This window comes from Panthera pardus, unplaced genomic scaffold (assembly GCF_024362965.1).
Source record: "Panthera pardus isolate Hobbes unplaced genomic scaffold, ASM2436296v1 HiC_scaffold_7, whole genome shotgun sequence".
NCBI classification, from domain to species: Eukaryota; Metazoa; Chordata; class Mammalia; order Carnivora; family Felidae; genus Panthera; species Panthera pardus.
Window position 1 is genome coordinate 67,198,828 of NW_026527002.1, and position 27,660 is coordinate 67,226,487.

At 40.6% G+C, this 27,660-nt stretch overlaps 1 protein-coding gene across 1 annotated transcript; it reads left to right on the forward strand.

Moving 5' to 3' along the window:
• On the forward strand, nt 1–27,660 carry SQLE (squalene epoxidase). The gene is made up of 11 exons (XM_019459873.2): nt 1–1,010; nt 4,719–4,971; nt 12,702–12,882; nt 14,614–14,710; nt 15,829–15,942; nt 16,021–16,192; nt 18,659–18,754; nt 23,246–23,388; nt 24,092–24,188; nt 25,984–26,071; nt 27,135–27,660. Exons 1-11 carry the CDS (start codon nt 720–722, stop codon nt 27,325–27,327), a joined length of 1,725 nt encoding a protein of 574 aa, XP_019315418.1. The 5' UTR covers nt 1–719; the 3' UTR covers nt 27,328–27,660.

Here is a 27,660-nt window from a genome sequence, read left to right on the forward strand (position 1 = left end):
GAGTTGGGGAGGGCAGCGGCCGCCGGCGAGGGATGCTGTCGAGGAGGCCGTCGGGAGCCGCCGCCGTCTGAGGAAGCTCCTTGGAGACCGCCGCTCACCCGCGGGGAAACGGAGGCACGGCCTGGAGGGTTCGTGGGGCTGGTGACCCGGAGCGTCTGCAGAGCGGCCGCGCTTGCCTGGGCTGGGGCCGCAGTCTCGAGTCCGAGGCCGTCCTCCGTGGGAAGAGGCAGCCCCGGCGCCGCCCGAGCGTGGGCGCTCCCGCCCCTGGCCAGGCCGCCCCTGCCGCCGCGCCGGGACGTTTCTTTCGTCTCCCCACGCCTCCTGGAAGGGCACCTGCTGCAGGTGAGCGGGCCCGCGTCACCTTTGACGGACATCACCTGCAGCAACGCAGGAGAAGCCCATCCTGGGGAAGGAAATGAATGGGTTGCCGGAAAGATTAGAGTCTGCTCGGAAGCGGTTGCAGCGGGCGATGTTTTAATACTGCTTTCTAAGTCTGGCCAACTTTCCCCTCTTCGCGAACTGTTTTATTCCACCGTGGTAGGATTTTGTAAACTCGTCTGGCTTGAATTGTAATCCTGTGTGACGGTGTTGGCGGGAGCTCGGCCGCTTCCTCGCGCTCCGTCTGGTGACACGTTTTGGGGAGAACCCCACAGCACCAAAACCCCGCAAGGAAAAAGATCTCAACGCTGACCCGGGGTCACCGAAAGAGCCTTTGAACCATGTGGACTTTCCTGGGCATTGCCACTTTCACGTATTTTTACAAGAAATGCGGAGACTTCGTCTCTTTTGCCAACAAGGAGCTCTTGCTGTGCGTGCTGGTGTTCCTGTCCCTGGGCCTGGTGCTGTCCTACCGCTGTCGCTACCGGAGCGGGGCCCTGCTCGGGCGCCAGCAGAGCGGCTCCCAGTTCGCGGTCTTCTCGGATATTCTGTCGGCCCTGCCTTTCATTGGCTTCTTCTGGGCCAAGTCGCCCCCGGCATCAGAAAATAAAGAACAGCTTGGGTCTAGGAGGGTAGGTTGAATTTTAAGTGGGCAAATGAAGGAGTCTCTTTTTTTAACAGATGAGGATTGGGGTCGCTCAAATGTAAATTTTCATCTTTTCTAAAGGACAGAGGCAGCAGTTTAGATATTCTGGTATGAATTCTCATTTGATTTTCGTGGGTTTTTTTTTTTTTTTTGGTTTTGTTTTTAAGAAGCCCTTGACTGTTCCTTGGCTACATCCTTGACACTCTTAGGGGTGATGGAAAAGATTTGTTCCATTTAGTGTCCATAGAGCCAGTGCTGTAATGACACTGATTTGATTATGAATATAGCTTTGCTTGTGAAAGGGGATGTGAAATATTAGAATCTCATTTTGAAGGAGGACAGAATCACTTTCTGTGATTGGGGGAAAAAACGACATTTTATTTAAAACCTTAGGTAAGGATTGTGTTTGTACCTGAGAAGAAAGAAACCTGCTGCAGGTTAAGTCCACTGCTTCTAAATGACAGCTGGGTGGGGAAAGTAACAGAACAATTCGAAAAGTTAGTGGAATAAAAATTAGTTCAGCATTTCGAAGTCTTGGGCAAAACACCTTCCTCTCCCCATGTCGGTGGAGCCTTGAGTAAATCAGTGGAGTAGTGTCCTAAGTCATGTGAGTAATTAAGGTCCTCAGTTCAGCCATGTTCCTAATTCAGAAGCTAGTCGTCAGTCAGGTTTGAGGTTATTTATGCCTCCCACAAAGACAGTGGTAGATGAGGGAGCAGTGGTCATTGAGGCCGGAACGTTTAGAGCCTGTTGGCCATGGGTGTTTGGATTTTTTCCCAAGAGTACTGGGGGACTTTTTAATTTTTTTTTTTAACATTTATTTATTTTTGAGAGAGAGCACGAGCAGGGGAGGGGCAGAGAGAGACTGAGAAAGAGGGAGAGAGAGACACACACAGAATCCAAAGCAGGCTCCAGGCTCCCAGCTGTCAGCACAGAGCCCGACGCGGGGCTCGAACTCGCGAAACTGTGAGATCATGACCTGAGCTGAAGTCGGATGCTTAACTGAGTCACCCAGGTGCCCCTCCCTGGAGGGTTTTAAGCACGGGCGTAACAATACTGATTTTTACTTTTTAGAAAGAACATTCCAGTTGGTGTGTGGAGAGTGGCTTGCAGGGCACGAGAATGGAAGCAGGCTCTCAGGTGAAAGATGGCAGTCGTAAGCCAAGTGAGGCATGATGGTGACTTGGAGTTAGGGCGAGTGGCCTCAAAAAGTGGTTTACTCTTTGAGGCTCCGGATTGACATTATTTTACTGGATCCACAGTACAAGGCTTACAGAAGGGAGGACTTCGTTTAGAATTTTGGTTCCACCACTTCTGTCTCTGGGACCTTTGGCAAATGGCTTCGTTTCTGCAAGAACGAGTTACCGCTTCTATTAGATGGGGGTGGCGCTGGTCTTGCTGCCAGTTAGGGAGTTAAATGATTGACTGTGGCTCATTATGAATAAATGGTAGCTATTAAGATTGGTGTAAAAGCGCTCATCTGTTAAGAACCTTTTGACTAGTGCCGCGTGCAGCGATGTGGTGGGTGTGGGTGCCAGCAATGGGAGAGGAGGGAGAGGCAGTCTTTAATCTCAGTTTGAAATCTTCAGGGGCGTCTGAGGCAACTTCTGCCAGGGTCACCGGCTGCTCGTGTAGGTGGCTGGAATGCCATTACGTCATGTGATGTTGAGACATTTTGGGGAAGAGAAAATTTGATTACCAGCCATCAATAACTGGTTCTATATGTGAATGCCTCAGGCTTTCTGCTGCTTTTTAAACACCAGGGAGTTGGTGCAGAGAGTACAAAGTTCCCATTAGTGCTTCGTCTGTTGACCCTTCTTTGAATGACTTAACCAACTCAGGTTCCCCTTCCAGGATTGTGTGTGTGTGTGTGTGTGTGTGTGTGTGTGTGTGTGTGTGTCAATGGTTTAACAGGGAAAAGTTAGGAAGAAAAACTGGTAAGAAATGGCTAAGATGACAAAAAGGGTTTATCTTGCTCTCAGAACTGTAATTTAAATATAGTAGTCATTCTGGTCACTAAGAAATACTTCTGGGAAGAGAAGACTCTTGTCTTTTCCTCTTGGTAAAGGGCAAAAAGGTAATTTCTGTAAGAGAGACGATAAAAAGTGGAATGGACCCACCCCAGTCCATGCAGAGTTAAAGGAAGACTGGATGAATATTAAAATCACAGAGAATCAAAATTCTAAGATTTTTGGTTTTGTCTCCTTCCTTTTTGCCTGAGGTCTTTTATCAAAATCCCTTCAAAATGGCATTTGGGCTTATCTTAATCATTAAGGCCAGAGAACTCAAGAAAGATGGTTCCTTGCAACTCTGTATCTGAAACATATTTATATTTGTCAACCCACATACCGGGAAAAAATACTTATTTCGACCCTGAATTATTCATTTTAAAAAACCCAAGAGGCACTGTTATTCTCAGTGGGCATAAATCTCAAAACTGGACTTTTTCATCCTATGAATAAAGTTTTTATTGTCAGCCCAATTAGTGATAGGTTTGATATTTATTCCTAAATGGACCAACTGTTTGACTAGGCTCTCTTAGACTGTCAGGATGGGGCAAATTAAATATGTCCTTATATGTTAAGGGCTTAAGTGTGACGGGGTTGCACCCCACGGGATAGGATGAGTTATTTTGAACTTTCAGAATTTTCTTGAGTTAAATAATTCTCAATTAATAGATTAATAGCTAGGATGTGACAGTCTTTTTGTTATATAAAAGTAATTTTAGGTTAAGATAGATTTTTCAGATGAAAATCCAAAAGAAAAGAAAAATGAATAGTGGAAATAAAAATGAATAGCTGTATAGTTTGCAACATGAAGTCAAAATAGAAGTCTTATGTGATTTGCATTTGGTAGATGCTTAGTATGTACTTGAAGAACTGAGTAATTAATGATAGACTTTTCCCTATAATCAGTCTTTGGAGCCCCTCGCAAACATTGTTTATATTTGGCCTGGTGTGGATTTCTAAATATATCTGTATAACAGCATTTTCTAAATATATATGGAAAATGTAGTATGTATTTCACTTTATTGGGGTATTATTATACATTTTTATTTAATACTTTGATATTATTGGGTTTTTAAAAAAACTTTTTTTTAATGTTTATTTATTTTTGAGACAGAGAGAGACAGAGCATGAACGGGGGAGGAGCAGAGAGAGGGAGACACAGAATCTGAAACAGGCTCCAGGCTCTGAGCTGTCAGCACAGAGCCCGACGCGGGGCTCGAACTCACAGACCGCAAGATCATGACCTGAGCCGAAGTAGGATGCTTCACTGACTGAGCCACCCAGGCGCCCCGGGTTTATTTTTTAGTGTTTACTTATTTTTGAGAGAGAGAGACAGAGCGTAAGCAGGGAAGGGACAGAGAGAGAGGGAGACACAGAATCTGAAACAGGCTCCAGGCTCTGAGCTGTCAGCACAGAGCCTGACACGGGGCTCGAACTCACAAACCATGAGATCATGACCTGAGCCGAAGTCTGATGCCCAACTGACGGAGCCACCCAGGCACCCCAGTATCACTGGTTTTTATATATGATCTGGATTTAAAAACATAGCACCACATTTGGTTTGATAATATTTGAGATGAAGGTTTTGCCCAAGATAGAAAAGTCCTGAGTGTCTATATAGTAGTAGCATGATTTACGGATAGCAAATGTAGATACATAATTAACTTTTTTTTTTTTTAACACAGCCCAAAAAAGGAACCAGTATTTCAGAAACTACCTTAATAGGAGCAGCTGCCTCTTCATCAATATCTTCTCAGAATGATCCAGAAGTTATCATTGTGGGATCCGGTGTGGTTGGATCTGCTTTGGCAGCCATGCTTTCCAGAGATGGAAGAAAGGTGACAGTAATCGAGAGAGATTTAAAAGAGCCTGACAGGATAGTTGGAGAATTTCTGCAGCCAGGTGGTTATCGTGTCCTTAAAGACCTTGGTCTTGAAGGTAGGTCCATGTTAATTTTTAGGAGTTAATGTGGTATAAGCGAACCCTCTTCACTTTAGACTGTCCTATAACTGGTAAAAAGATATTTCAATTTATTTACATTTCTAAAAGTCACTATACTCTTTACCAACCAATTTGCATGAAAATGAGAGCAAAGGAGAAGATAAGAGTTTAGTGGATGAGGAGATATAAAGGAGACTTAGTGAGATACAGTGAAGTGGCTAAAAAATAGAAATGGTCAAAATTAAAGATTGGAAAACTAGAATAAGGGCCTGAAATTTAGTGAAAAGTGAAGGGAGCTGTCATTGGTGGAGTACATATTATGTGCTTGTTATGGAATCTTTTATTTAAGTATCATCTATTAAAGCAATAATTTTAGAAAGTTTTTTTTTTAATGTTTATTTTTGAGAGAGAGAGTGTGTGAGCAGGGGAGGGGCAGAGAGAGAGAGAGAGACAGAGAATCCGAAGCAGGCTCCAAGCTGTCGGCGCAGAGCCCGATGCGGGGCTTGAACCCATGAGCCATGAGATTATGACCTGAGCCAAAATTGGGCGTTAAACTGACTGAGCCCCCTGGTCACCCCTAAATGATTTTTAACATTTTTTATTTATTTTTGGGACAGAGAGAGACAGAGCATGAACGGGGGAGGGGCAGAGAGAGAGGGAGACACAGAATCGGAAACAGGCTCCAGGCTCCGAGCCATCAGCCCAGAGCCTGACGCGGGGCTCGAACTCACGGACCGCGAGATCGTGACCTGGCTGAAGTCGGACGCTTAACCGACTGCGCCACCCAGGCGCCCCTAAATGATTTTTAAACACTAGCTGTTCATTTAGGAAATACTTACTCAGTGTCTACTCTGTGTGAGGTGCTGTACTTGGTGCCGAGGATATACCGGTGAATAAGACAGATTCATTGGCCACTCTTAAGGATCAGAGTACAAAATATGTCCGGGCTCTGAGTTAAGGAAGAGCTTGCTTGGCTCATGTGGTAGGGAGGATAGTGTAATAATTATGTGAATTGATTTTGGAACTAGATTGCCTGGCTTTGATTACCAGCTCAGGCACTGAAAGAGCTGTATGACCTTGGCTAAGTTATTTAACCTCCACAGCACCAGTTTCTTTTTTTTTTTAATTTTTTTAATGTTTATTTATTTTTGAGAGAGAGACAGAGAGCGAGCAGGGCGTAGGGAGAGGGAGACACAGAATCCGAAGCAGGCTTCAGGCTCCTGCTCTGTGTACCCGGTTCTTAATCTGTAAAATGGACATTGTATGTGAGTCCTTGCCTCATAGGTTACAATGAGGTTGAGATAATTCATATACACAAAGCACTCAGAACAGTGCCTGGTATGTAGTAAGCATTATGTAAATGCTGTTTCATTCAAGGAGCTGAAAAGCAGGGCCGTGTCGCTAGAAAGTGTTGGGTGATGGGGAAAGGAGAATGACTTGAGATCAAGGTTGGAAAGACAGGCAGCAGCCACATCATGGAGGGCTTTGCAGTCAGTGGAGCAGGAGTGTGGCGTGATCTTGTTCGTGCTGTACGTCTAAAGTGGTTTCAGACCTTTGACAGCTACTCACAATTACAAACACATTTTCTATCCTGACCCACCGCGTACGTACATATATAAATCTGGCTGAAATTTGTTTCATTTTTCTTTTTAAATACTTGTCATGATTCTACCCAAGTATATAATTCACAACTTGAAATTCATTTCATAATTTATCATTGAGTCCCACCCTGAAGTTGGGAGAATGCTGTTTTAAAAGAATATGTGGAGATGGTGTGGTCCATACACCGTAAGATGGTGGCAGTGGGGTAGTGACAGTCAATGCAGAGTCCAGTGCGAACTCCTTGCTAAGTCCAAATGATAGATGATGGTGCTTTGGGCTAGCATGGTAGCAGAGGATATAACGAGAAGTGGCCCAACTGATGTTAAAAATGGCATGACTTACTAAGGCATTGGCGTGAGATATGGGGAAGAAGGAAATATTAAAAAGGATTCCTGGGTTTTGGTTTAAACAGCTGGTAGCTGGTATCATTTGCTGATAGGAACAGGCATTGGGGAGGAATTTGTAGGACATGTTGAGCTATCCAAGTGGAGAAGTTAAGCTGAATATGTGAATCTCGGCTGCAGGGGAGTGGTCTGGGTTGGCTGGAGTTAGCAATTTCAGAGGTGTCAGCCTATCTGTAGTACTGAAAAGCCACAACAATGATTGAGGGCATGTAGGGAGAAAAGAGAAGACAGAATAAACTAAGTCCTGGGAAACTGGTATTTGAAGATCTGGTAGAAGAGAGAAGCCTGAAAAGGAGTCTGAGAAGGAGCTGGTAGAATGGCAGAGAAAGCCAGAGCGTTTGGTGCCACTTCATCCAAGAGAGGAGAAGGTTTTGGGTAGGAGGGGATGGGTATGTGTCACGAAGGGGAAGGGCACTATGTCACGGTTTGCTAACGAACGGTCAGTAAGATGAGTACAGAAAAACGACCGTGGGATTTTGCAATTTTGAAGGTTGCTTGTGATGTTGACAAGAGGTTTCAGCAGAGTTGTGGAGACAAAGCTTAGACTGAAGTGGGTGGGAGTTTAAAAAATTTAGACTAGGAAAGCACTCTTGAGTTTTTCTGTAACAGAAAACAGAGGTAGGGCAGTAATGAGATGTAGATGTGAAGATAAAGAAGGTGTATTTGGATACTAGAGCATGTTTGGTGACGGAGATGATCAAGTAGAGAGGAAGAAACTGATGACGCAAGAGAGAGAAATGACTAAAGGAGTGATGTCCATTCATTCATTTAATAAATATTCATTTAGCATGCACCATATTGTAGCTGCTGTTCTAGATGCTGAGGCTGCAGTGGTGACCAAAACAGACACAGACTGTTTGAAGAGTGAGAAGGGAAAATAATGTTGAATGGAGTAGTGTGAGGGAAGGGGAGAGGTAAAGAATGGGCGGATCGTGGGGGCTGAGACCATAGGATTTTATAGCCTACTATGTGGATTTGGCTCATATTCCAAAAGGAAGCCATTGGAGAAGTTTAAGGAGTTATTCAATCTCATGCTTTAGAAGTGTGTTTAAAAATATTATTTAGAAGTATTCATGTTATTCTGTAGGAAAAGAGTGGCAAAGTCAGAAGCAGGGGGACCTGTTAGGAGACTATTGCAGAATTGGTGAGAGTTGATGGCTTGGAACATCCTAGGATCACAGCATAGAGTGGCAAGTGGTCCCACTCTGGAAACGCCTTTTGAAGGAAGAGTCAGTAGGACTTGCTGGTAAGTCACATATTAGGTATGAGAGAAAGAGAGGGGTCAGTACTTAAACAAGACTAGAAGACATTACCAGGAAGAGGTCCAGGACCGAACCCTGGGGAACTCTGATGTATGGCGATCAGTGAGGCAAGTGGAAGTGATAAAGGGGGACTGAAGAAGAGCAGTTAGTAAGGAGGAAAAGCAAAAGCCTGCAGGGCCCAGGACCCAAGTGGAGAGAGTGCTTTATGAAGAAGGGAAGTTCTGTCTCTGTCCTTTTGGGTTCCCTAACCACCATCTTACTGGAAAGGTTCACCTGAAGCAGATGTAACAGTATCGTGAGACAGGATTTTGTTGCTTTTATAGTTGAACATTAGGCACCGTAAATGCTCTCAAAACTGATGACTGTACATAGAATGATTTAGAGATCTAGCTTCAGGAGATACTTCCAAGGCTGTGGTAACAAGCCTCAGTGGATTTTTTTTTTCAATATATGAAATTTATTGTCAAATTGGTTTCAATACAACACCCAGTGTTCATCCCAACAGGTGCCCTCCTCAATACCCATCACCCACCCTCGCCTCCCTCCTACCCCCCATCAACCCTCAGTTTGTTCTCAGTTTTTAAGAGTCTCTTATGCTTTGGCTCTCTCCCACTCTAACCTCTTTTTTTTTTTTTTTCCTTCCCCTCCCCCATGGGTTTCTGTTAAGTTTCTCAGGATCCACCTAAGAGTGAAAACATATGGTATCTGTCTTTCTCTGTATGGCTTATTTCACTTAGCATCACACTCTCCAGTTCCATCCACGTTGCTACAAAGGGCCATATTTCGTTCTTTCTCATTGCCACGTAGTAGATTTTGATATGTGGTTCAATGCAAAGTAAGAAGAGCCTCTAAAGTATTTTATCGAGTCCACATACCATGAATACCTTTAATATCACAAACACGAATTTTTATTAACATTCATTATGCTATTAATTTCCCCTGAGTTGTGATGAGATGTGGATGATAGAAACACTTGGAATAGTTAATTTTTAGAGCGTGGATTTTTAACATAATATGGACTGATCCATCCTGAGTTATGTTTTTTTTAATGTTGATTTTTGAGAGAGAAAGCACAAGCAGGGGAGGGGCAGAGAGAGACGGAGACACAGAATCCGAAGCAGGCTTCAGGCTCTGAGCTGTCAGTACAGAGCCCAGTGCCCGACTGGAACCCATGCACTGTGAGATCATGCATGACCTAAACCGAAGTCGGATGCTTAACCGACTGAGCCACCCAGGTGTCCCCTGAGTATGAGTTTTTAATAAGTGATTGCCCTATGGGTTAAGTTTAATATCTAGAACTCTTTTTGTTTTAAAAAAGTTTTTACTTATGTATTTTGAGAGAGCCTGAGCAGAAGAAGGGCAGAGAGGGAGGGAAAGAGAGAATCCCAAGCAGGCTCTGCACTGTCAGTGTGGAGGCCCACATGGGGCTCAAACTCACAAACTGTGAGATCACGACCTGAGCCGAAATCAAGAGTCGGACACTTAACCGACTGAGCCACTCAAATGCCTGCCCCAAGAACTCCTAAAATTAATATAAATGCTATATCTTTCTAATAACTCTTAATATCTGGTGGGGAACCTCTTATTTTCTTTAGGATTATTTTGGCTTTTCTTGGCCCTTTTGCTTTTCTCTATGTAATTTAGAAATAAATTTTCAAAAAATCTCTGTCAAGATTATGACTGAAATAGCACTGAATCTGTAGCTCAGTTTTGGAATAATTGGCTTAGACTTCCTGTCCACGAATGTGGTATACTCCATTCAGTTAGGTCTTTAATGCATTTAAGTAAAGATTCATAAATCTTGTATGTTCTTTGTTATATTTATTCCTTGATTCTGGTTTATATTTGGGCTTTCAAAAATGATACCTAATTTATTATATACTGTATACTTGGTTTGAGGTTCAGAAGTTATATGAGGTCATGGCATAAAGGTATGTTTGGATTTTTTATGGATGACTCCACCCCTAGCCTATGGTGAATGGCTTACTTCCATATGCCATGTCTCTTGGTATTGAATTTTTTGTGGTTTCTGTGTTATTGACAAGACATTTATGTATGGTGCTAAGTTTCATTGTCCCTGGTCATGGGGGCTCCTATCTCCTATTCAGGAGTGGCCCTTAAAACTCCACTCTTACACTTGTGGTTCTGATGCCCTTATGCTGTTGCCTTTAAAACTTGTTCACTGGTTTGACTTTGAAGTTGCTTTTCATTTTTAGCATAGGCAGGTTTTCGTGTTTTGTTTTTTTCATTGTTGGTTTTATTTTTTAATTTGCCTTTTTATAGCAAGCAGTTCCGCATTTTTTAACGTGGAGGAGTGTTTTCCATGTCAGTTCATGTGATATACTGACCAGTAGTCTAATATTGTAAGTGTGGAGCCTTATGATTAATAGATAGTGATAGCTCTGTTATGTCACTGGCTTCAAAGTTATTGATGTCTAGTGTTCATGAAGCACGAACGTCATTGAAGTGTAGGGTGGTCTTTTTGCCTACTTAAGAAAGTAAAAGTGTGCAAAGTCTGTCATATTTGATTTTATCACTAAAGTTGAGACAGAGACAGATTTAAAAAATCTTAAATAAGACCTTATTTATATACTTGTCTTAAGATAGTTTACCCAAGGAAAAATTTTACTGTGCTATTATGCTTTTAACATTTTCTGGTATGTTCTCAAGTGGCCAGTGTAAACATTTCAAGTACTTCCATAATAGAGTTATGGGTTAAGAAAAACAAGCTGTCTCAGTGGCTGGACAAAGCATTATAGAAATATTAAATGGGCTTCAGATATTTAGGTCAGAAAAGATTGGCAATTTGCTGAGACCCAAACTGAATACACTGCTACTTGGCAGCTCTTAGGATGTCTGTGCACTTTTCTCTGACTGAATTTTAACTGTAATGACTTAAGAACGATACTAAAAAACTAAGTAATTTTGATTCTAGGTCAGAAGTCTAACAAAATTCAGCCAGTTTGTCCCTGACTTGACCTTAAGGGCAATTAAAAAGCATATCAGAAAGCTAATTTATTTTGATATTAGCTTAGATGTGTGATAGAATTCTTTGTGAAGATTTTCTTTCATCATGAGAATAATTAGAAATTATTCTAATGCATTTCATCTTAATATATTAACCTTGTTTATCATTATGATTTTAGGCCTATGCATAGTATTTTCTCAGTTGATACTTCATAATGTACTCTACCTAAGATTAATATTTGGTTTGTTTTCATTTCTTCTTTATTAGTGATAACACTATAGTAAACTTATTCTTATATATAACTTTAAAAATTCTTAAAACTTGGGGCACCTGGGTGGCTCAGTCAGTTAAGTGTCTGACTTCAGCTCAGGTCATGATCTCATGGTTCCTGAGTTCAAGACTCGCATGGGGCTCTGTGCTGACAGCTCAGAGCCTGGAGCCTGCTTCCAATTCTGTGTCTCCCTCTCTCTCTGCTCCTCCCACCGCTCGCACTCTGTCTCTTGCTCTCAAAAATGAACAAACATTAAAATATTTTTTTTTTTTTTTTTTTTTTTTTTAAAAGACCCCACTACATCCACTTTTTGATCTTCTAAACTCATTCCTGAGGGCAGCTCAAGTCACTTGGTGTCTCATGATTTTTTTTTTTTTTTTTTTTCAATGTTTTTTTATTTATTTTTGGGACAGAGAGAGACAGAGCATGAACGGGGGAGGGGCAGAGGGAGAGGGAGACAGAGAATCGGAAACAGGCTCCAGGCTCCGAGCCATCAGCCCAGAGCCTGATGCGGGGCTCGAACTCACGGACCGCGAGATCGTGACCTGGCTGAAGTCGGACGCTTAACCGACTGCGCCACCCAGGCGCCCCTAAAATATTTTTTTTAAGTTCTTAAAAATTAAAAATTATATTTTTAGGATGAACATAGATGAATTTCCAAGACTAAGATGATTAAATCGAAGGATGCTAACTTCTTTGTGGTTCCTGATAATTATTGCCACCATTACTTTCTAAAATGTTATTAATTTACAGTATGACCAGTAATATATAAATTTATCAGTTTTATGATCTCACCAGCAGTTTTCATAGATTTGGTATCTTAATGTTTCAGTTTATTTCATCGATTTGGGTTTTTTTAATCAGGTTTTGAACATTTTCCTGATCTGTTCAATGTTTCCATATTGCTTAATGTGAATCATCCTTAAACTTTTCACCCATTGACACTAGGACCTTAATATTTTTCCTATAGAATTTAATCAATAGATTTTCTATATAAATATTAATCTTTTGTGATATTACAGATTTGCTCAGAGGGTTGTCTTTCAGATGCATTAAGACTTTTGAAATAGTTACTTATATTCATGTCCATTTGTCCAGATGGTTTCAATCGCTTTATGAAGAAAGAGACTCATTTTCAATGCCTCCATGTCCTTTGGTGCCTCATATAACTCTGGGCATGTTAACAAAATTGATTTTTTTTGAACTGAATTGTTTTGCAGATGCAGTGGAAGGTATCGATGCTCAGGTCATACATGGCTACGTAATTCATGATCAGGAAAGCAAATCAGAGGTTCACATTCCTTACCCTCTGTCAGAAAACAGTCAGGTGCAGAGTGGAAGAGCTTTCCATCATGGAAGATTCATAATGGGTCTCCGGAAAGCAGCGATGGCAGAGCCCAAGTAAGACGACTCAAACGTATGATGTTAAAGAAACACATTTAAACTTGGCCTTTGCACAAATACCATATCATAAATTGTCATAAGTGTTTGGGTATGGGCTGGAACATAGGTATTACTAAAGTAGACTGCAAGTTAGAAGAATGTTAGATCTTCAATGCCTTTGTCAAGAATATCATGTGAAGAATTTCCATGTGAGTGACACAGAACTATTGAGATTTTTCCTTTGAGTAAATAACCTTTCTATGTTGTTGGATTTAGAGGATAAACTTTTTAAAAATTCGTTTTAATATTTATTTATTTTTGAGAGGGTGAGAGAGACAGAGTGTGAGCAGGGGAAGCGGCAGAGAGAGAGGGCAACATAGAATCTGAAGCAGGCTCCAGGCTCTGAGGTGTCAGCCTCTAGAGAGCCAGACACAGGACTTGAACTCACAAACCGTGAGATCAGAAGTCCGACACTTGGGGCGCCTGGGTGGCTCAGTCGGTTAAGCATCCGACTTCGGCTCAGGTCATGATCTCGCGGTCTGTGAGTTCGAGCCCCGCGTCGGGCTCCGTGCTGACAGCTCAGAGCCTGGAGCCTGTTTCAAATTCTGTGTCTCCCTCTCTCTCTGACCCTCCCCCATTCATGCTGTCTCTCCCTGTCTCAAATAAATAAACATTAAAAAAAATTAAAAAAAAAAAAAAAAGTCCGACACTTCATCGAGCCACCCAGGGGCTCCTAAAGGATACCCTTGTAATTAAGGTTTAAGTCCCTGTCTGCCTATTTGGGAGTTGGGGTTTGTGCTTATGGTATTTTCTGTTAAAAGTCAGAACAGAGGACTTCAAGGGAAAATCCCTTTTCCATTCTTACAAAGGAACGACCTAGTCTGGTAGGACTGGCTTCTTCTCTTAATTATTAACTTCTATTTGCCCCTAGCCTTTAGGCACTTGTAATTGAGGAAATTTCAAGCATGAGAACCCTCATATCATTGGCAAAGGCTTAAGTGGACTTACCCTTAGGACTGAAAGAATTTGATGTCTGTGGAAGTAGAATATGTTCATTGTAGAAAAATGGAAAAATCCACAGAAATGTACAGAGGTTTGTAAAAATTATCCATGACTCTTCTGACTAGAAGTAACTACTGTGAATGATTTGGTGGATAAAGTCCCAATTCTGTTTTCCCATCTGTGTATGAATTTGTGTGGGTGTGTAAAGTTTTTCTGCATGTACTTTTTTTAATGAATTGAGGTAAAAATCTAATGTTACTTTTCAGACTATTTATTTATTTTAAAAATTTTTTTAACATTTATTTATTTTTGAGACAGAGTGAGACAGAGCACGAACGGGGCAGGGGCAGAGAGAGAGGGAGACACAGAATCCGAAGCAGGCTCCAGGCTCTGAGCCGTCAGCCCAGAGCCCGACGCGGGGCTCGAACTCACAGACCGTGAGATCGTGACCTGAGCTGAAGTCGGACGCTCAACCGACTGAGCCACCCAGGCGCCCCTAAAACTACTTTTAAAGATCATTAGATTAGTACCTATGTATTCAATTTTAAAAAATTAGGAAATAAAAACCACACAATTCTGAAACCCATTAATGATGTTTTTGCTTATCATTCCAGACCTTTTCTGTGTACATGTGTGCACACGTGTGTCCAGTTTACGTGGGTAAACTGGAGATAAGGAATTTATCTTTTCTTATGTAAGTTGTTTGAGCTACTCTGTTGTGATTTATGTCTGTGTATTTATCTTTAGTACAAAGTTCATCGAAGGCATCGTGCTACAGTTATTAGAAGAAGATGATGCTGTAATGGGCGTTCAGTACAGGGATAAAGAAACCGGGGACATCAAGGTGAGAGATACCAAATGTTAGCTCTTCCTAAGAGATTTTGTCTTCCTTCTTTTTCTCCTATTCCTTTAAAAAAGTAGGCCCACCAATTTACTGCTTGAGTTCTCCCTCAGCCCTCTGCAGCAGGATGGGTTTCAAATTGCAACACATTGCCCATTAGAGCGCCTCACAATGCTATACACACAGCTTTGCAGACACACCACTGGAGTAGCTGTATTAAAGACCCAAGTGAGAAAAACAGAAAAGCAGAGGCGCCTGGAAGGCAAAAAAAACAAAGGATTCGATACAAAAGAAATGATTAGAACAAAGTAAACAAATTGTTTCAAATTGTTTAGATCTGAAAAGGGAAAAGTACCAGAATGTCTGGGGAGATAGCAGAGTAAAATAGTTTCCAGTATTTGCCCATTTTGGTTTAGCAAGAGAAGAGAAAGAGTGAAAGGCTAATCTGTTGGTTTTTGTGGATGGGTCACCACCACCTAGAAACTGTACTCTAATGGGGGTGACTGCAAGGTAATTATAAATACATATATCCACATTTATAAAAATTCTTCTAAGCCCTAGCCACTGGTTGAAAGCATTATATGAAGTTAGAAAATTCTAGAATAGGGGAGGTGGGTAGGGGAATGGACTAAATGTGTGATGGGCATCAAAGAGGGTACTTGTTAGGATGAACACTAGGTGTTACATGTAAGTGATGAATCACTAAATTCTACTCCCCAAACCAACTACCCTATATGTTAACTAACATGAATTTAAAGTAAAAAAAGAAAAGTAAAGAAAATTCTAGAATAAACATTGGACTCGTCCTTGGACTTAGTGATGATGAGATTCAGTCTTCTGTGGTCCACGCTTGCTTTGTAGTTGATTCCTCTGTTGTCTATCAAAGTGTAACTTAACTCCCAGATGATTTGGGTGGTAGTACTTGGAAGGAAGGCAGTCCCTCAGGAGAGGAAGTATTAATGTCTTATGCATTAACTTAAGTTCCATAACAGCTTCTTTAGTAGCATTATCTTCATTACCCTCCATAATGTTGTCCAATAAGATATGTAAATACTTTAAATGTGGTCCTTTTACTTTGTATTTCTAACCATTTAGCTGAGTATTGTTTATCTTTGTTGTAGGAACTCCAGGCTCCGTTGACTGTTGTTGCCGATGGACTTTTTTCCAAGTTTAGGAAAAACCTGATCTCCAATAAAGTTTCTGTTTCATCTCATTTTGTTGGCTTTATTATGAAGGTACTATAGGAATATAATTATAGAAAAATAAACACAACTTGAAATTTGAAAATTATTAATTCTTTTTTTCCCCCCTAGCATGCACCACAGTTTAAAGCAAATCATGCTGAACTTATTTTGGCTAATCCGAGTCCAGTTCTCATCTATCAGATTTCATCTGATGAAACTCGAGTACTTGTTGACATTCGGGGGGAAATGCCCAGGAATTTAAGAGAATACATGGCTGAAAAAATTTACCCACAATTACCCGGTAAGAAAGAGATTTCATCCACATGGTAATCTGTAGTCTAAAATATCACAAAAGGCTGTCCATCTCCGGTTCTCACTAAAGCTGTTTCTAAATTAGGCCAAAGATAAACATGGCAGGTAAAAAAAAAAATGCATCTAGTCAGTCAGATACACTGGAGTTGAGCTGTTTTAGCACGTTGAAAAAAACAACCTTCAAATTAAAAAAGTTTTTTTCAATATATTTTTTCATATTAATAATTAAATCATTGCTTTCAGGATAATTATTAATATTGGCATATATGGTACTTTTTAAGGTGGTCCAAATAGCAATCTAAGGTCTCTGAATTCTAGAAATCTCTCTTATACTTAATTACTTTTGTGCTTGGTTTTTGTAGCAATAGTAGCTACCATTTATTGAATATCTACTATAAAGTGCTTTATAAACATAACTTAATCTACACGATCACCCTGTGAGGTAGGGCATTATCATGATCCCCATTTTATTAATGAGGGAACTAAGAATCAGCAAAAGGTCCTCCAAAGATAAACGATCACTAAGTGACAGAGCCAGTGTGAGGCCAGTTGTGTGTGGCTCATACAGCCCCCTTTCAGAATGTTAGAGCTGTCAGCAACCTTCAAGGTCATTTTTAGTTTTGAGTTGAATACAGAAAGGCTTCATGAGAGTTCAGGCATCTTTGCAAAACACTCCTAAAAAATTACTTTCTGACATGTTTTTTTGAGACTTGGAAGATGTCAGTAAAAAAAAAAATCTAAAAAATTAATATTATTAATTAAAATATTAAAATAATATTGATGAAATTGAAGAGAAACCCTTTAATATGATTAGATGATATGATTATAGTAATAGGAAACTATCTGTGGTAGGTGTATATTTTATTTAAAAATTCTGTTTCTTTTTCAAGTTTTTTTTGTCCTGTTTTGTTTTTAAATAAGCGCTGTGTCCAGTGTGGTGTTTAAACTCATGACCCCCAGATCAAGAGTCACATGCTCTACTGACTGGGCCAGCCAGGTGCCCTCTGATTATTTTTTAATCTGTGTGAAAGCACTCTGTTTAATAAGAATATAAACATCTGAAGAGGACTAAGATGGACTTAGATTTTTAATAATGACATTTTCAGGATGCCTGGCTGGCTCAGTCGGTTGAGCGTCTGACTCTTGATTTTGGCACAGGTCATGATCCCAGGGTTGTGGGATCGAGCCTTGCATGGGGCTCCACCCTGAGCGTGCAGCTTGCTTAAGATTCTCTCTGTGTCTCTCTCTCTCTCTCTGCCTCTCTCTCCCTGCCTCTCTCTCCCTCTCCCTCTGTCTCTCTCCCCACCTCGTGCTCGCTCTCTCTCCCAAATTAAAAAAAAAGACATTTTCAACATTTCAATATATTTTCCACTTAAGCCATTTTTGAAGCTTTTAGGAAAAAGGAATTATTCACATTTAGGAAAAAGATAGTCAATAATGTGATATTTTTATTTTTTATTTTATTTTTTTATTTGTTTATGATTTTATTTTTAAGGAATCTCTATACCCAATGTGGGGCTCGAACTCACAACCCTGAGATCAAGAGTCGCACACTTTGGGGGCCTGCCTGGCTTGGTCAGAGCAGTGTGTGACTCTTGATCTCAGGGTCATGAGTTCTGGCCCCATGTTGGGTATAGAGGTTACTAAACAAAAATAAAATTACAGAAAAAAAAAAAGGTGCATGCTCTACCGACTGAACCAGCCAGGCGCCCCAATAATATGATATTTTTGGCATTTTTTTTTTTCTTTTACTGTAGATTGCCTTTTCCAGTACAGAGGTTCAGAACAGACTTCCCAGAGATCATGGTGGGAAACCATTTGTAGATTTATATTAATATTAGTTAGGTTATTGAAATTCCCAGATTACAGTGAGAACTGTATGAAAAGACAGTTCATTTCCGATACAAGTAGAAGCATAAAACTTTAAAACTTGGGAGTATCTGAGAGATGAGCTAATAACCAAAGCATTTCATTTTATAGATGAAGAAATGGAAGCTCAGAAAAGTAGAGCTCTCTGCATCTTACCCTTTTTCTACCGTACATATATTCCTGCTGTTTGTGAATTGGTAGTGCATTTCATCTGTCATTACCAGGTTATGGTGGTGATGGTAACCTAACTGTTAAATCTGATCCCTGTCAGTGAACATTTGGAAGAGAGGTGGGTGGTTTTTCTCCGTCTCCTCTCCTCTGAATTTGCTTCACTCTCTTAGCGTTTTTGTTCATTCAGCTGTGTGTATCTATTTATATTAATTTTCTCAGATTTCTTCGTCATTCCTCAGCACGAATAACTAGGTGCTTAATCAACAATTGTGTTAATAAAATAATTAGTTCTTGATTTGCCACCAGGATATATGTAGCAACCATAACAGAAGTATAGAAGGTATTTGTTTATACTTGATTAAGAACATGCGGTAATTGAAAATTGAATTTTATAAACCATTGGGATTTATTGCAGATCACCTCAAAGAACCGTTCCTAGAAGCCATTCAGAATTCTCGTTTGAGATCTATGCCAGCAAGCTTTCTTCCTTCTTCCCCAGTAAACAAACGAGGTACCATTTGATTGGAGTGATTTATAAAGTATATTCCAGATATGTAAATTCCAAATATTCCAAATATAATATGTGATTAAATTTATGCTGCTGGGAATGATATGTGGGACAGAGAAGTGGTTCCTGTGGATGAACACATTACTAACACCAAAATTAGTTTTATGATATCTTTATTATTTAATGTTGAGTGCATTTAAGTCATTATTTGGGATACAACAGTTAAATATAGTCCTAAATCTAGAAAAGGCAGTTTTCTGGTCAGGGGTATCAACTGGTAATTTCAGAACACTGTTGATAAATGCTGTAGTCAAAGCCCACTCGTGGTACCACAAGATGCATTGTGGCAGGGAGGGGAGCTTGTGAACTAGGAAGGGTGATTTGGGAAGACACGTCTCAGGCAAGAAAACGGGGGTTGGGGCGAGAAGGGTTAGTGGGAGTTCATTAGGTGGACAGTGAAATGAGGGACTTCTAAGTAGATGGAAAAGCATCTGCAAAGGCCAGGAAGGCTGAGAAATGGTGGCACTTTCAGTGAACTCAAGTGGTTTCCTGTGACTGGAGCGTAGGCTAGGTGTCAGAGTGGTAGGAAGGTAAGGTATTTATTTAAAGTTTAGTTTTAATCCTGTAGACAGTGGAAAGTCATTGCAACTTTTTTTTTTAATAATAGCTTTTTTGAGATGTCATTCATAAATCATATGGCTCATCCACTGAAGTTTACAATTCATTTGTTTTTAGTATATTCATAGATCAATGCAACCATCACCACGGTCAGTTAAAACGGGCTCTAAAGAGCCTTTTTATTACCCCAAAAAGAAACCCTATATCCATTACCAGTCGCTACTCATTTTCTCCCGACTCCCAGCCCCAGGCATCCATTAGTCAGTCTACTTTTTGTCTCTGTGGGTTTGCCTATTCTGGACATTTTCTATAAATGAAATCAGTGGATCCTTTGTAACTGGCTTCTTTGAGGTTCATCCACATGGCAGTATGTGTGAGTCCTTCATTTGTTTTCATGGCAAAATGATACTCCGTGTGTGGATATACTACATTTTAACTAGCTATTCATCAGTTGATAGACATTTGGCTTGTTTTCATTTTTGGTTATTATGAACGGTGCTGCTGTGAACGTCTGTATCTGAGTCTATGTACGGACGTAATTTTCATTTTTCTTGGGTTTGGTAACTCTGTTTAACTCTTTGAGGAACTGCCAAACTTTTCCAAAGTGGCTGCCCCATTTTACATTCCCATTAACAATGTATGAATGTTCCAGTTTCTCCACATCCTCAACGTTTGTTATTATCTGTCTTCTTGCCCATAACCATTCTAGTAGGTGTGAAGGGATATCTCATTGTGGTTTTGATTTGTATTTCTGTGATGGATAATGATGCTGAAAATCTTTTCATATGCATATTGGATATTTGTGTATCTTCTTTGGTGAAATGTCCATTCAGCCTGCACATTTTTTAATTGGTTAAATTAATAAAAAAAACTTTTGTTGAGTTCTAGGAGTTCTTTATATATTCTAGATATAAGTCCCTTATCAGATAAATGATTTGCAAAAACTTTTCTCATTCCATGGATCGTCTTTTCACTTCTTGATGATGTCCATTGAAGTTTTTAATTTTCATGAAGTCCAGTTTATCTGTGTTTTTCTTTTGTCACTTTGTGCTTTTGATGTCGTATCTAAAAAGACTTTGCCCTAGGAGCGCCTGGGTGGCTTAGTGGGTTAAGTGTCCAACTCTTGATTCGGCTCAGGTCATGATCTCATGGTTTGTGAGATTGAGTCCCTCTCTACACTGAGAGGGCGGATCCTGCTTGTGATTGCCTCTCCCTCTCTTTCTGCCCCTCCCCTGCTTGTGCAGTGCACTCTCTCTCAAAATAAATAAATAAACTTAAAAATACTAGCATGGGAAATAGCAGCATTTAAAATAAATAAGTAATTAAAAAGCCTTTGCCCTATTCAAGATTGTGAAGATGTAATCCTATATGTTCTAAGAGATTTATAGTTTTAGCTACTACATTTGGGTGTTTGATCCATTTTGAGTTAAATTTTGGGTATGGTGTGAGGAAGGGGTTCAGCTTCGTTTCTGTGTAGATACCTGGTTGTCCCAGTACTATTTGATGAAGAGTAGTCTTTCCCCATTGAAGTGTCTTGGCACTCTTGTCAAATTAGACTGTAAATGTAGTATGAGTTTTCTCTTTCAACAATATTTTGTAGCTTTCAGAGTGTTTTATTACGTCTCTTTTGTTAAACTTATTTCCAAGTATTTTATTCCTTTTCATGCAATTGTAAATAGACTTGTTTTCTTAACTTCATTTTAAGATTCTTCATTGCTAGTGTACAGAAATACAATTGATTTTTGCATGTGTATCTTATATCTTGAAACCTTGCTGAACTCATTTATTTCTAATAGTTACTTGGAAAGTTTTAAATGAGATGGTGGCACGATTAGATTTTTATCTTAGAGGTAATACTCTGTGCTGTCGAGAGTGGTTTGGAAGAAGGGTCAGGCAAAAGCTTACAGTAAGGCCATTGTTCCACGAGGGTGGTGGTGAGAGGTTGGAACGCCGGGCCGTGGCAGTGAGAATGGAAGGTAGGGAGTGGAAACGTGTGTGTCTGGGATGTAGAACGCATGAAAGTTGGTGACCCGTTGGCTGTTGTAGTAAGGGAGAGAGAGGTCTCTTGATGGATTCTACGTTTCAGGCTTAGATGATTTTGCCAGCTGTTTGCTAATATTGGAAATACAGGGAAAAGAATGTAAGTTTAGGAAGTGTGGGAAGGGGTGGTGAGTCCGCTCTCGGGCATATTGTGTATGAAGTGCTGGCAGGGCATTGGAGGAGAGGTGCGGAACACCCCTGACAGCCTGAGAGCAGGTCCCCAGAGACAGGTGTGGGCGGGAGCTGTCGCTACGCCGTGGCTCCTGAACGTAGACAGATGGGATTTGCTATGGGAAAACATGCATAATAAACTACTGATCGTATAAAGAAACTAATGCGAAGCAGAATGAAGAGGCCAATGCCAAACTGATAGAAATAGCATGCCAGCAACAATTGGTGGAATTAGAAATGTTCCTTGGAGAAGGAGGAATAAAAGCTGTTTATAGTTTGTGGGTTTTTTGTTTTTGGTTTTTTTAACGTTTATTCCTTTTTGAGAGACAGAACACAATGTGAGCTGGGGAGGGGCAGAGAGAGAGAGAGAGAGAGAGAGAGGGAGACACAGAATCCAAAGCAGGCTCCAGGCCTGAGCTGCCAGCACAGAGCCCGACGAGGGGCTTGAACTCATGGCCCGTGAGATCATGAGCTAAGCCGAAGTCAGATCCTTAACTCACTGAGCCACCCACGCACCCCATATAGTTTGTGGTGTTTTTAGTGAAGATATTAGAGAAATACATAAGAAATGTGAATTAATATTTAGAAGCTACCTTTTTAGAAGCTAATATTTATGTGTATTCTACAATTAGTCACAAATGTAACTGTGACGTTACAGAAAATAGTTACCCATAATCTTGCCACCTTAACATTACTATTATGGTTGTCTGTGTCTCTTACAAATACAATTAAATAAACGCTTTGTTGAAATGTACTCAAGTCTTAGGTCATCAAGCGGGCTGACGGGGGCCCGGGGAATGCAGTCAGGCCGCTCAGGCAGGCGCACCTGCAGTCAAAGGGTGGCGCCTCCTGCCTCTGCAGTTTTGAATCAAGGAGCTGATTTTCAGATAAGATTCAGTCAGGGCTTGTTTGTCCAAATTAACTTCAGATAGGTTTGGAATATCTGCTTGTTCCTGCTCGTTAATTCAGACTGCAGCATGGCTGGGTATCATCTTCCCAGGGCCCGCTTTCTTTATTTAAAAAAAAATTTTTTTTAATGTTTATTTCTGAGAGAGAGACAGAGCATGAGTGGGGGAGGGGCAGAGAGAGAGGGAGACACAGAATCCAAAGCGGGCTCCAGGCTCCAAGCTGCCAGCACAGAGCCCAACGCGGGGCTCGAACTCACAAACCCGAGATCATGACCTGAGCCGAAGTCGGTCGCTCAACCAACTGAGCCACCCAGGCGCCCCAAGGGCCCACTTTCTTTAACTTCAAACTTTACGGACATTTCTCTAGAGTGTGCTGGCAGCCAGTGTTGCCATGAAATGTCAGACCTCTTCATTTTTCCCTTGTCAAAGACTTGCTTTTTGTGCCAAGATTCTTTTGGTGTTTTCATGAAAGAGGCCTTATGCGTATGTGACAGTTTGACTTCACCTTTGATTCACATGTGACTTTCCCGAGGGCAGGGACCATGTTCTCGTTCTCACTGTATCCCCAGTGTCTGTGACCTACTAGGTGCCCAATATGGACTAACTGAATTTTTGCATCAGCAAATTTTAGGCATGATTTGTTCCCTTGTATTTTCACATCTTGATTTTCTGGCTCACACTCACGTTTAGAAAGTAACAGACTATTTTTTTATGCGTCTTAAGGGATGATGTCGTAATCTAAATTCTCTCATTGTAGGCGTTCTTCTTCTGGGAGATGCGTATAATATGCGGCATCCTCTTACTGGAGGAGGAATGACTGTTGTTTTTAAAGATATAAAGATATGGAGAAAATTGCTAAAAGGTATCCCTGACCTTTATGATGATGCAGCTGTTTTCCAGGTAGGATATTCAATCATTCTTTGACAGAGGTGCCTCAAGACAGATTTCTTTCTAGGCCTAAGAGGAATGGGACCTCCTTGGGGGGATCTGTACCTGGGAGGAGCCTGATCCTAAGTCAGGGTTCTCAGGCGGCCTTGTTCCCGTGTAAAGAATCTGGGAGCCTGTGCACCCCATGAATCTTACCGAATTTCTGTTTTTTTGTTTTTTAAAAATGTTTATTTATTTGAGAGAAAGAGAAAGCGCGAGCAGGGGAGGGGCAGAGAGAGAGAAAATCCCAAGCGGGCTTTGTGCTGCCAGCACAGATCCCAACACAGGGCTTGAACCCGTGAACTGGGAGATCATGACCCAAGCCGAAATCAAGTCAGATGCTTAATCGACTGACCCTCCCAGGTGCCGCAGTTTCTCCATTTTTGTATGAGTATTACGTAGCATTGGTTGGCACGGGCCACTTCGCCCGTAGTGATTGTACATTTAGCTTCAGAGTCATGGAGCTCATTGCTCTGGAGATGTGTTCTTGTGTGTGCGTGTGCGTGTGTGTGTGTGTGTGTGTGTGTGTGTGTGTGTCTGTGTGTAAATGATGAATATAAGGCTGCATTACTTGTAGGTAGTCCTCAGGATAAACATCAGCTTGAGGGGATTATAAGCACTCATTTGTGCTGCCCCCCAGCTTTACCATATAACAAGTGATCTCTTTCTTTTTTAGGCCAAAAAATCATTCTACTGGGCAAGAAAAACATCTCATTCCTTTGTTGTGAATATCCTTGCTCAGGCTCTTTATGAATTATTTTCTGCCACGGATGGTAAGTATATCTTACTTTCTTCAGTTTTTTGTTTTTGTTTTTTTTTTTTTAATTTATTTTGAGACAGGGAGAGGGGCAGAGAGGGAGAATCCCAAGCAGGCTCCTCACTGACAGTACAGAGCCCAGTGCGGAGCTCAAACTCATGAACCATGAGATCATGACCTCAGCCAAAGTCGGACTCTTAACCAATAGAGCCACCCAGGTGCCCCTAAGTATAGATAATTTTTAATGGAAATTACTGATTTTTAAAATTAAAAAATTGATTTTTATCACAGGAAGGGAACTGAATTATAAAAAAGTTAGTCGTTAGGCCACAAATAGAAATATTTACCAAGTCTGCTGACTCCCAACTGGTGGCCCTTAACTCCATCCTTGCGCAAGACTTTTAGCTTCTAGTTATCACGTATCCACCACTTTGTGGGGAAGTATTAACAACAATACTTCAATAACGTGTCTATTCATTCCTCTGGCCCAAATCAGCTCACGCAGAGCCACAGATGCACCAAGTCGTGATGGAGGGTCTTCTGGCCGTGAATGAAAACGAAACATAGTTGTTAAGCCTTTTCTTCCTTGAACACCAGTTTCGATTGCTGTTCGTTGTATTTTGTAAAATAAGTAATGAGCTTCGTAACAAGGTTAGATTTTTGTCTCCTGCTACGATGCACAAATAGCAGAGCGCATCCCCCTTTTACTCACTTGAAACGTTCCCATGCTTTTGTATTTGCTTCCACATCGTAAAGTGGCGATGGTCAGTCTGTACATTGAGGAAAACGTGACGCAGCAGAAGCAGTAGAAATGGAGAGGAGGCGACTGTGCCACGATGAAATCGGACGTTTACGTCTTCAGGAATAAATGTGACTCCAATCCTATTACCTCAGATATTTACGAGAAGCCTACTTCCATGAACTGGCAATCCAGTTCTTCGGTGACCTGATACAGCACAAGTGCCTTCTATAGCCTCCATACACGTTATCCTTGCTAAAAGACAAAAACCAACTCATTGATAGTGGTTCGCCAATCTACCCTCTCTTGCTAACTGGCACGGAAGCTAAACTGGCGGGGTGGGCAAGTAAAAAGAAAAGTTTTGAGTTTTTCTAAGCACTTCTTTTTAAGCTTTCCTAAGCTCTTGAGAGTCTTACATTATGAATTTCAATCTGCCAACAAACAAGAAGAGGAAAGAGTTTGATTGGAGTGAGATTACCTATTATATCCTTTTTTATCTGTTCTAAAGAAAAATCTTAAGTATACCTGAAAAGAACATTGATTCTAAATAGAAAGATTATTGGTTGATAACACTCTGTTGTGAAGGTTTAACAGGTTACTTTGAAAACTATGAAAAAGTATACAAATATAAGGCATTATTAATATTTAATATTCACAGCTATTTTTACTTGATAATATGCTCAGAAATACAGGTTGGGTATCTTAGAGATTGGGAGTTTGGTTTCTAGAATTGTGTTTTTATGACCAAAAGAATTTACAACATATTTGCATCATTTAATGAATTTACAACACAGTCAAGGAAATAACACTTAAACAACTTTAACTTCTGAGACCTGCATGTTTTTTACAGTGATTATTTACTAACAGAAAAGTTTGTTCACACTTAAGCTATTGCCCATAATGCTAATTATGGAATTTAAAAGAAATTTTGAGTTGTTGAAATTCCAGGACTAGATTTTTAAAAAAATTATAAGGTTTGGTCTATGTTACCTTTTTTTCTGACAGATCATTAGCACCCTAAAATAAATGTGTGAATATTTTGATTCAGAGCGATTTTAAAATTTTATTTTAGATTCCGTACATCAACTAAGAAAAGCCTGTTTTCTTTATTTCAAACTTGGTGGAGAATGTATTGCTGGTCCTGTTGGGCTGCTTTCTGTGTAAGTTGTATTTATTTATTTCAATATATTTAATGTTTATTTATTTTGAGAAAGAGTGCAGGCAGGGGAGGAGCAAAGGGAGAGAGAGACAGAGAGACAGAGAGAGAGAGAGAAAGAGAGAGAGAGAGAGAAATCCCAAGCAAGCTCCGTGCTGTGAGTGCAGAGCCCAATGTGGGGCTTGAACTCCCACACTGTGAGATCATGATCTGAACTGAAATCAAGATTCGGACGCTTAACCTACTGAACCACCCAGGCACCCTGGGTTGTTCCGATGACACAGGAACTGGGTATTTCAGATCTTCTTTGGGACTGCTCAGTTTATCGATTACTGCAAGTCTTTCTTCCTTATACATTTTGTCACTTTACTATCCATTAGAATCTCAATCAGAAGGTAGCTCAGAGAAAGGAAAAAAGCAACACTTAGTCCTGTGTTTTACTTCTGGGAAAAGTGGTGAGCAGAAGTTGGTGGTAGAGGGGGCTAAAGCCCTGATTAAAATAGAAACTTAGTTTTTGCTGGTGGGTTTAACCACATGATCTGATTGTTGGGAGCCACAGGTAACAGAGGAATTTGTATTTAAAACTTAATTCAGTTGACGTGCAGGGATTTGTGAAACTCAGTAATGGTTTTGACAGTACAGGCATACATAGAATTCTTGAAAAGTCTGCAGGGTAAAATTCTTCAAGTCTCTTCTCATTCATCTATGATCTGAATGTCAATACTGTTGTCTTTGGAAAACCTAAGACTCCCACAGGTCAGGCCATCCAGGTACTTCGGACTGAGATCTCAAGATCAGTGGAACAGCTCAAAACCTACAGTTTATGTGAACTAGACTAAGAGTTGTTGGCTTCTCTGACAGGGGGTAGTCTAAGGAGTTTCTTGTAAGAACACGTATCTGTCCCTGTCATCATACAGCGGGCCACACAAGCTTGCAGTCCTCTCAAGTGTAGAGCGTGTGTTCAGCTTTGTAGATGATACATAATGAGAACCTTTTTATGAGTAAATTCTAATTGCCGGGTCTTACTAATATATATATTTTTGTTTGTTTGTTTGTTTCTGTTACAGACTGTCTCCTAACCCTCTAGTTTTAATTGGACATTTCTTTGCTGTTGCGATCTACGCCACGTATTTTTGCTTCAAGTCGGAACCTTGGATTACAAAACCCCGAGCCATTTTCAGTAGTGGTGCTGTCCTGTACAAAGCATGCTCTGTAATATTTCCTCTGATTTACTCGGAAATTAAGTACTTGGTTCATTAAGCTAAAAAGGGAACCATTTGTGAACGAATATTTGGAACTCAGCAAGTCCTAAGAGACTCTTGCAAGAGGATGTACATGGCAGAGAAGGAAACCACTTCTAAAGTGGAAACTCTTGGACCAAGATTGGGGTTAATTTGTTTTTGAGGTTATGTGTATATAAACATGTAAATATATACTTTGCAATTTAAAACGAAGGGTAAAATAGACCTTTGAGAGAAATGATCGTGATCATAAATTAGTGCTAACACTGAGGCTCTGCAGTTTTTCTTTTGACTTTGGGGATTTGGGCAGAGTCATGCGGGACATGCAAATAAAGTGGAGAACGAGCTCGAA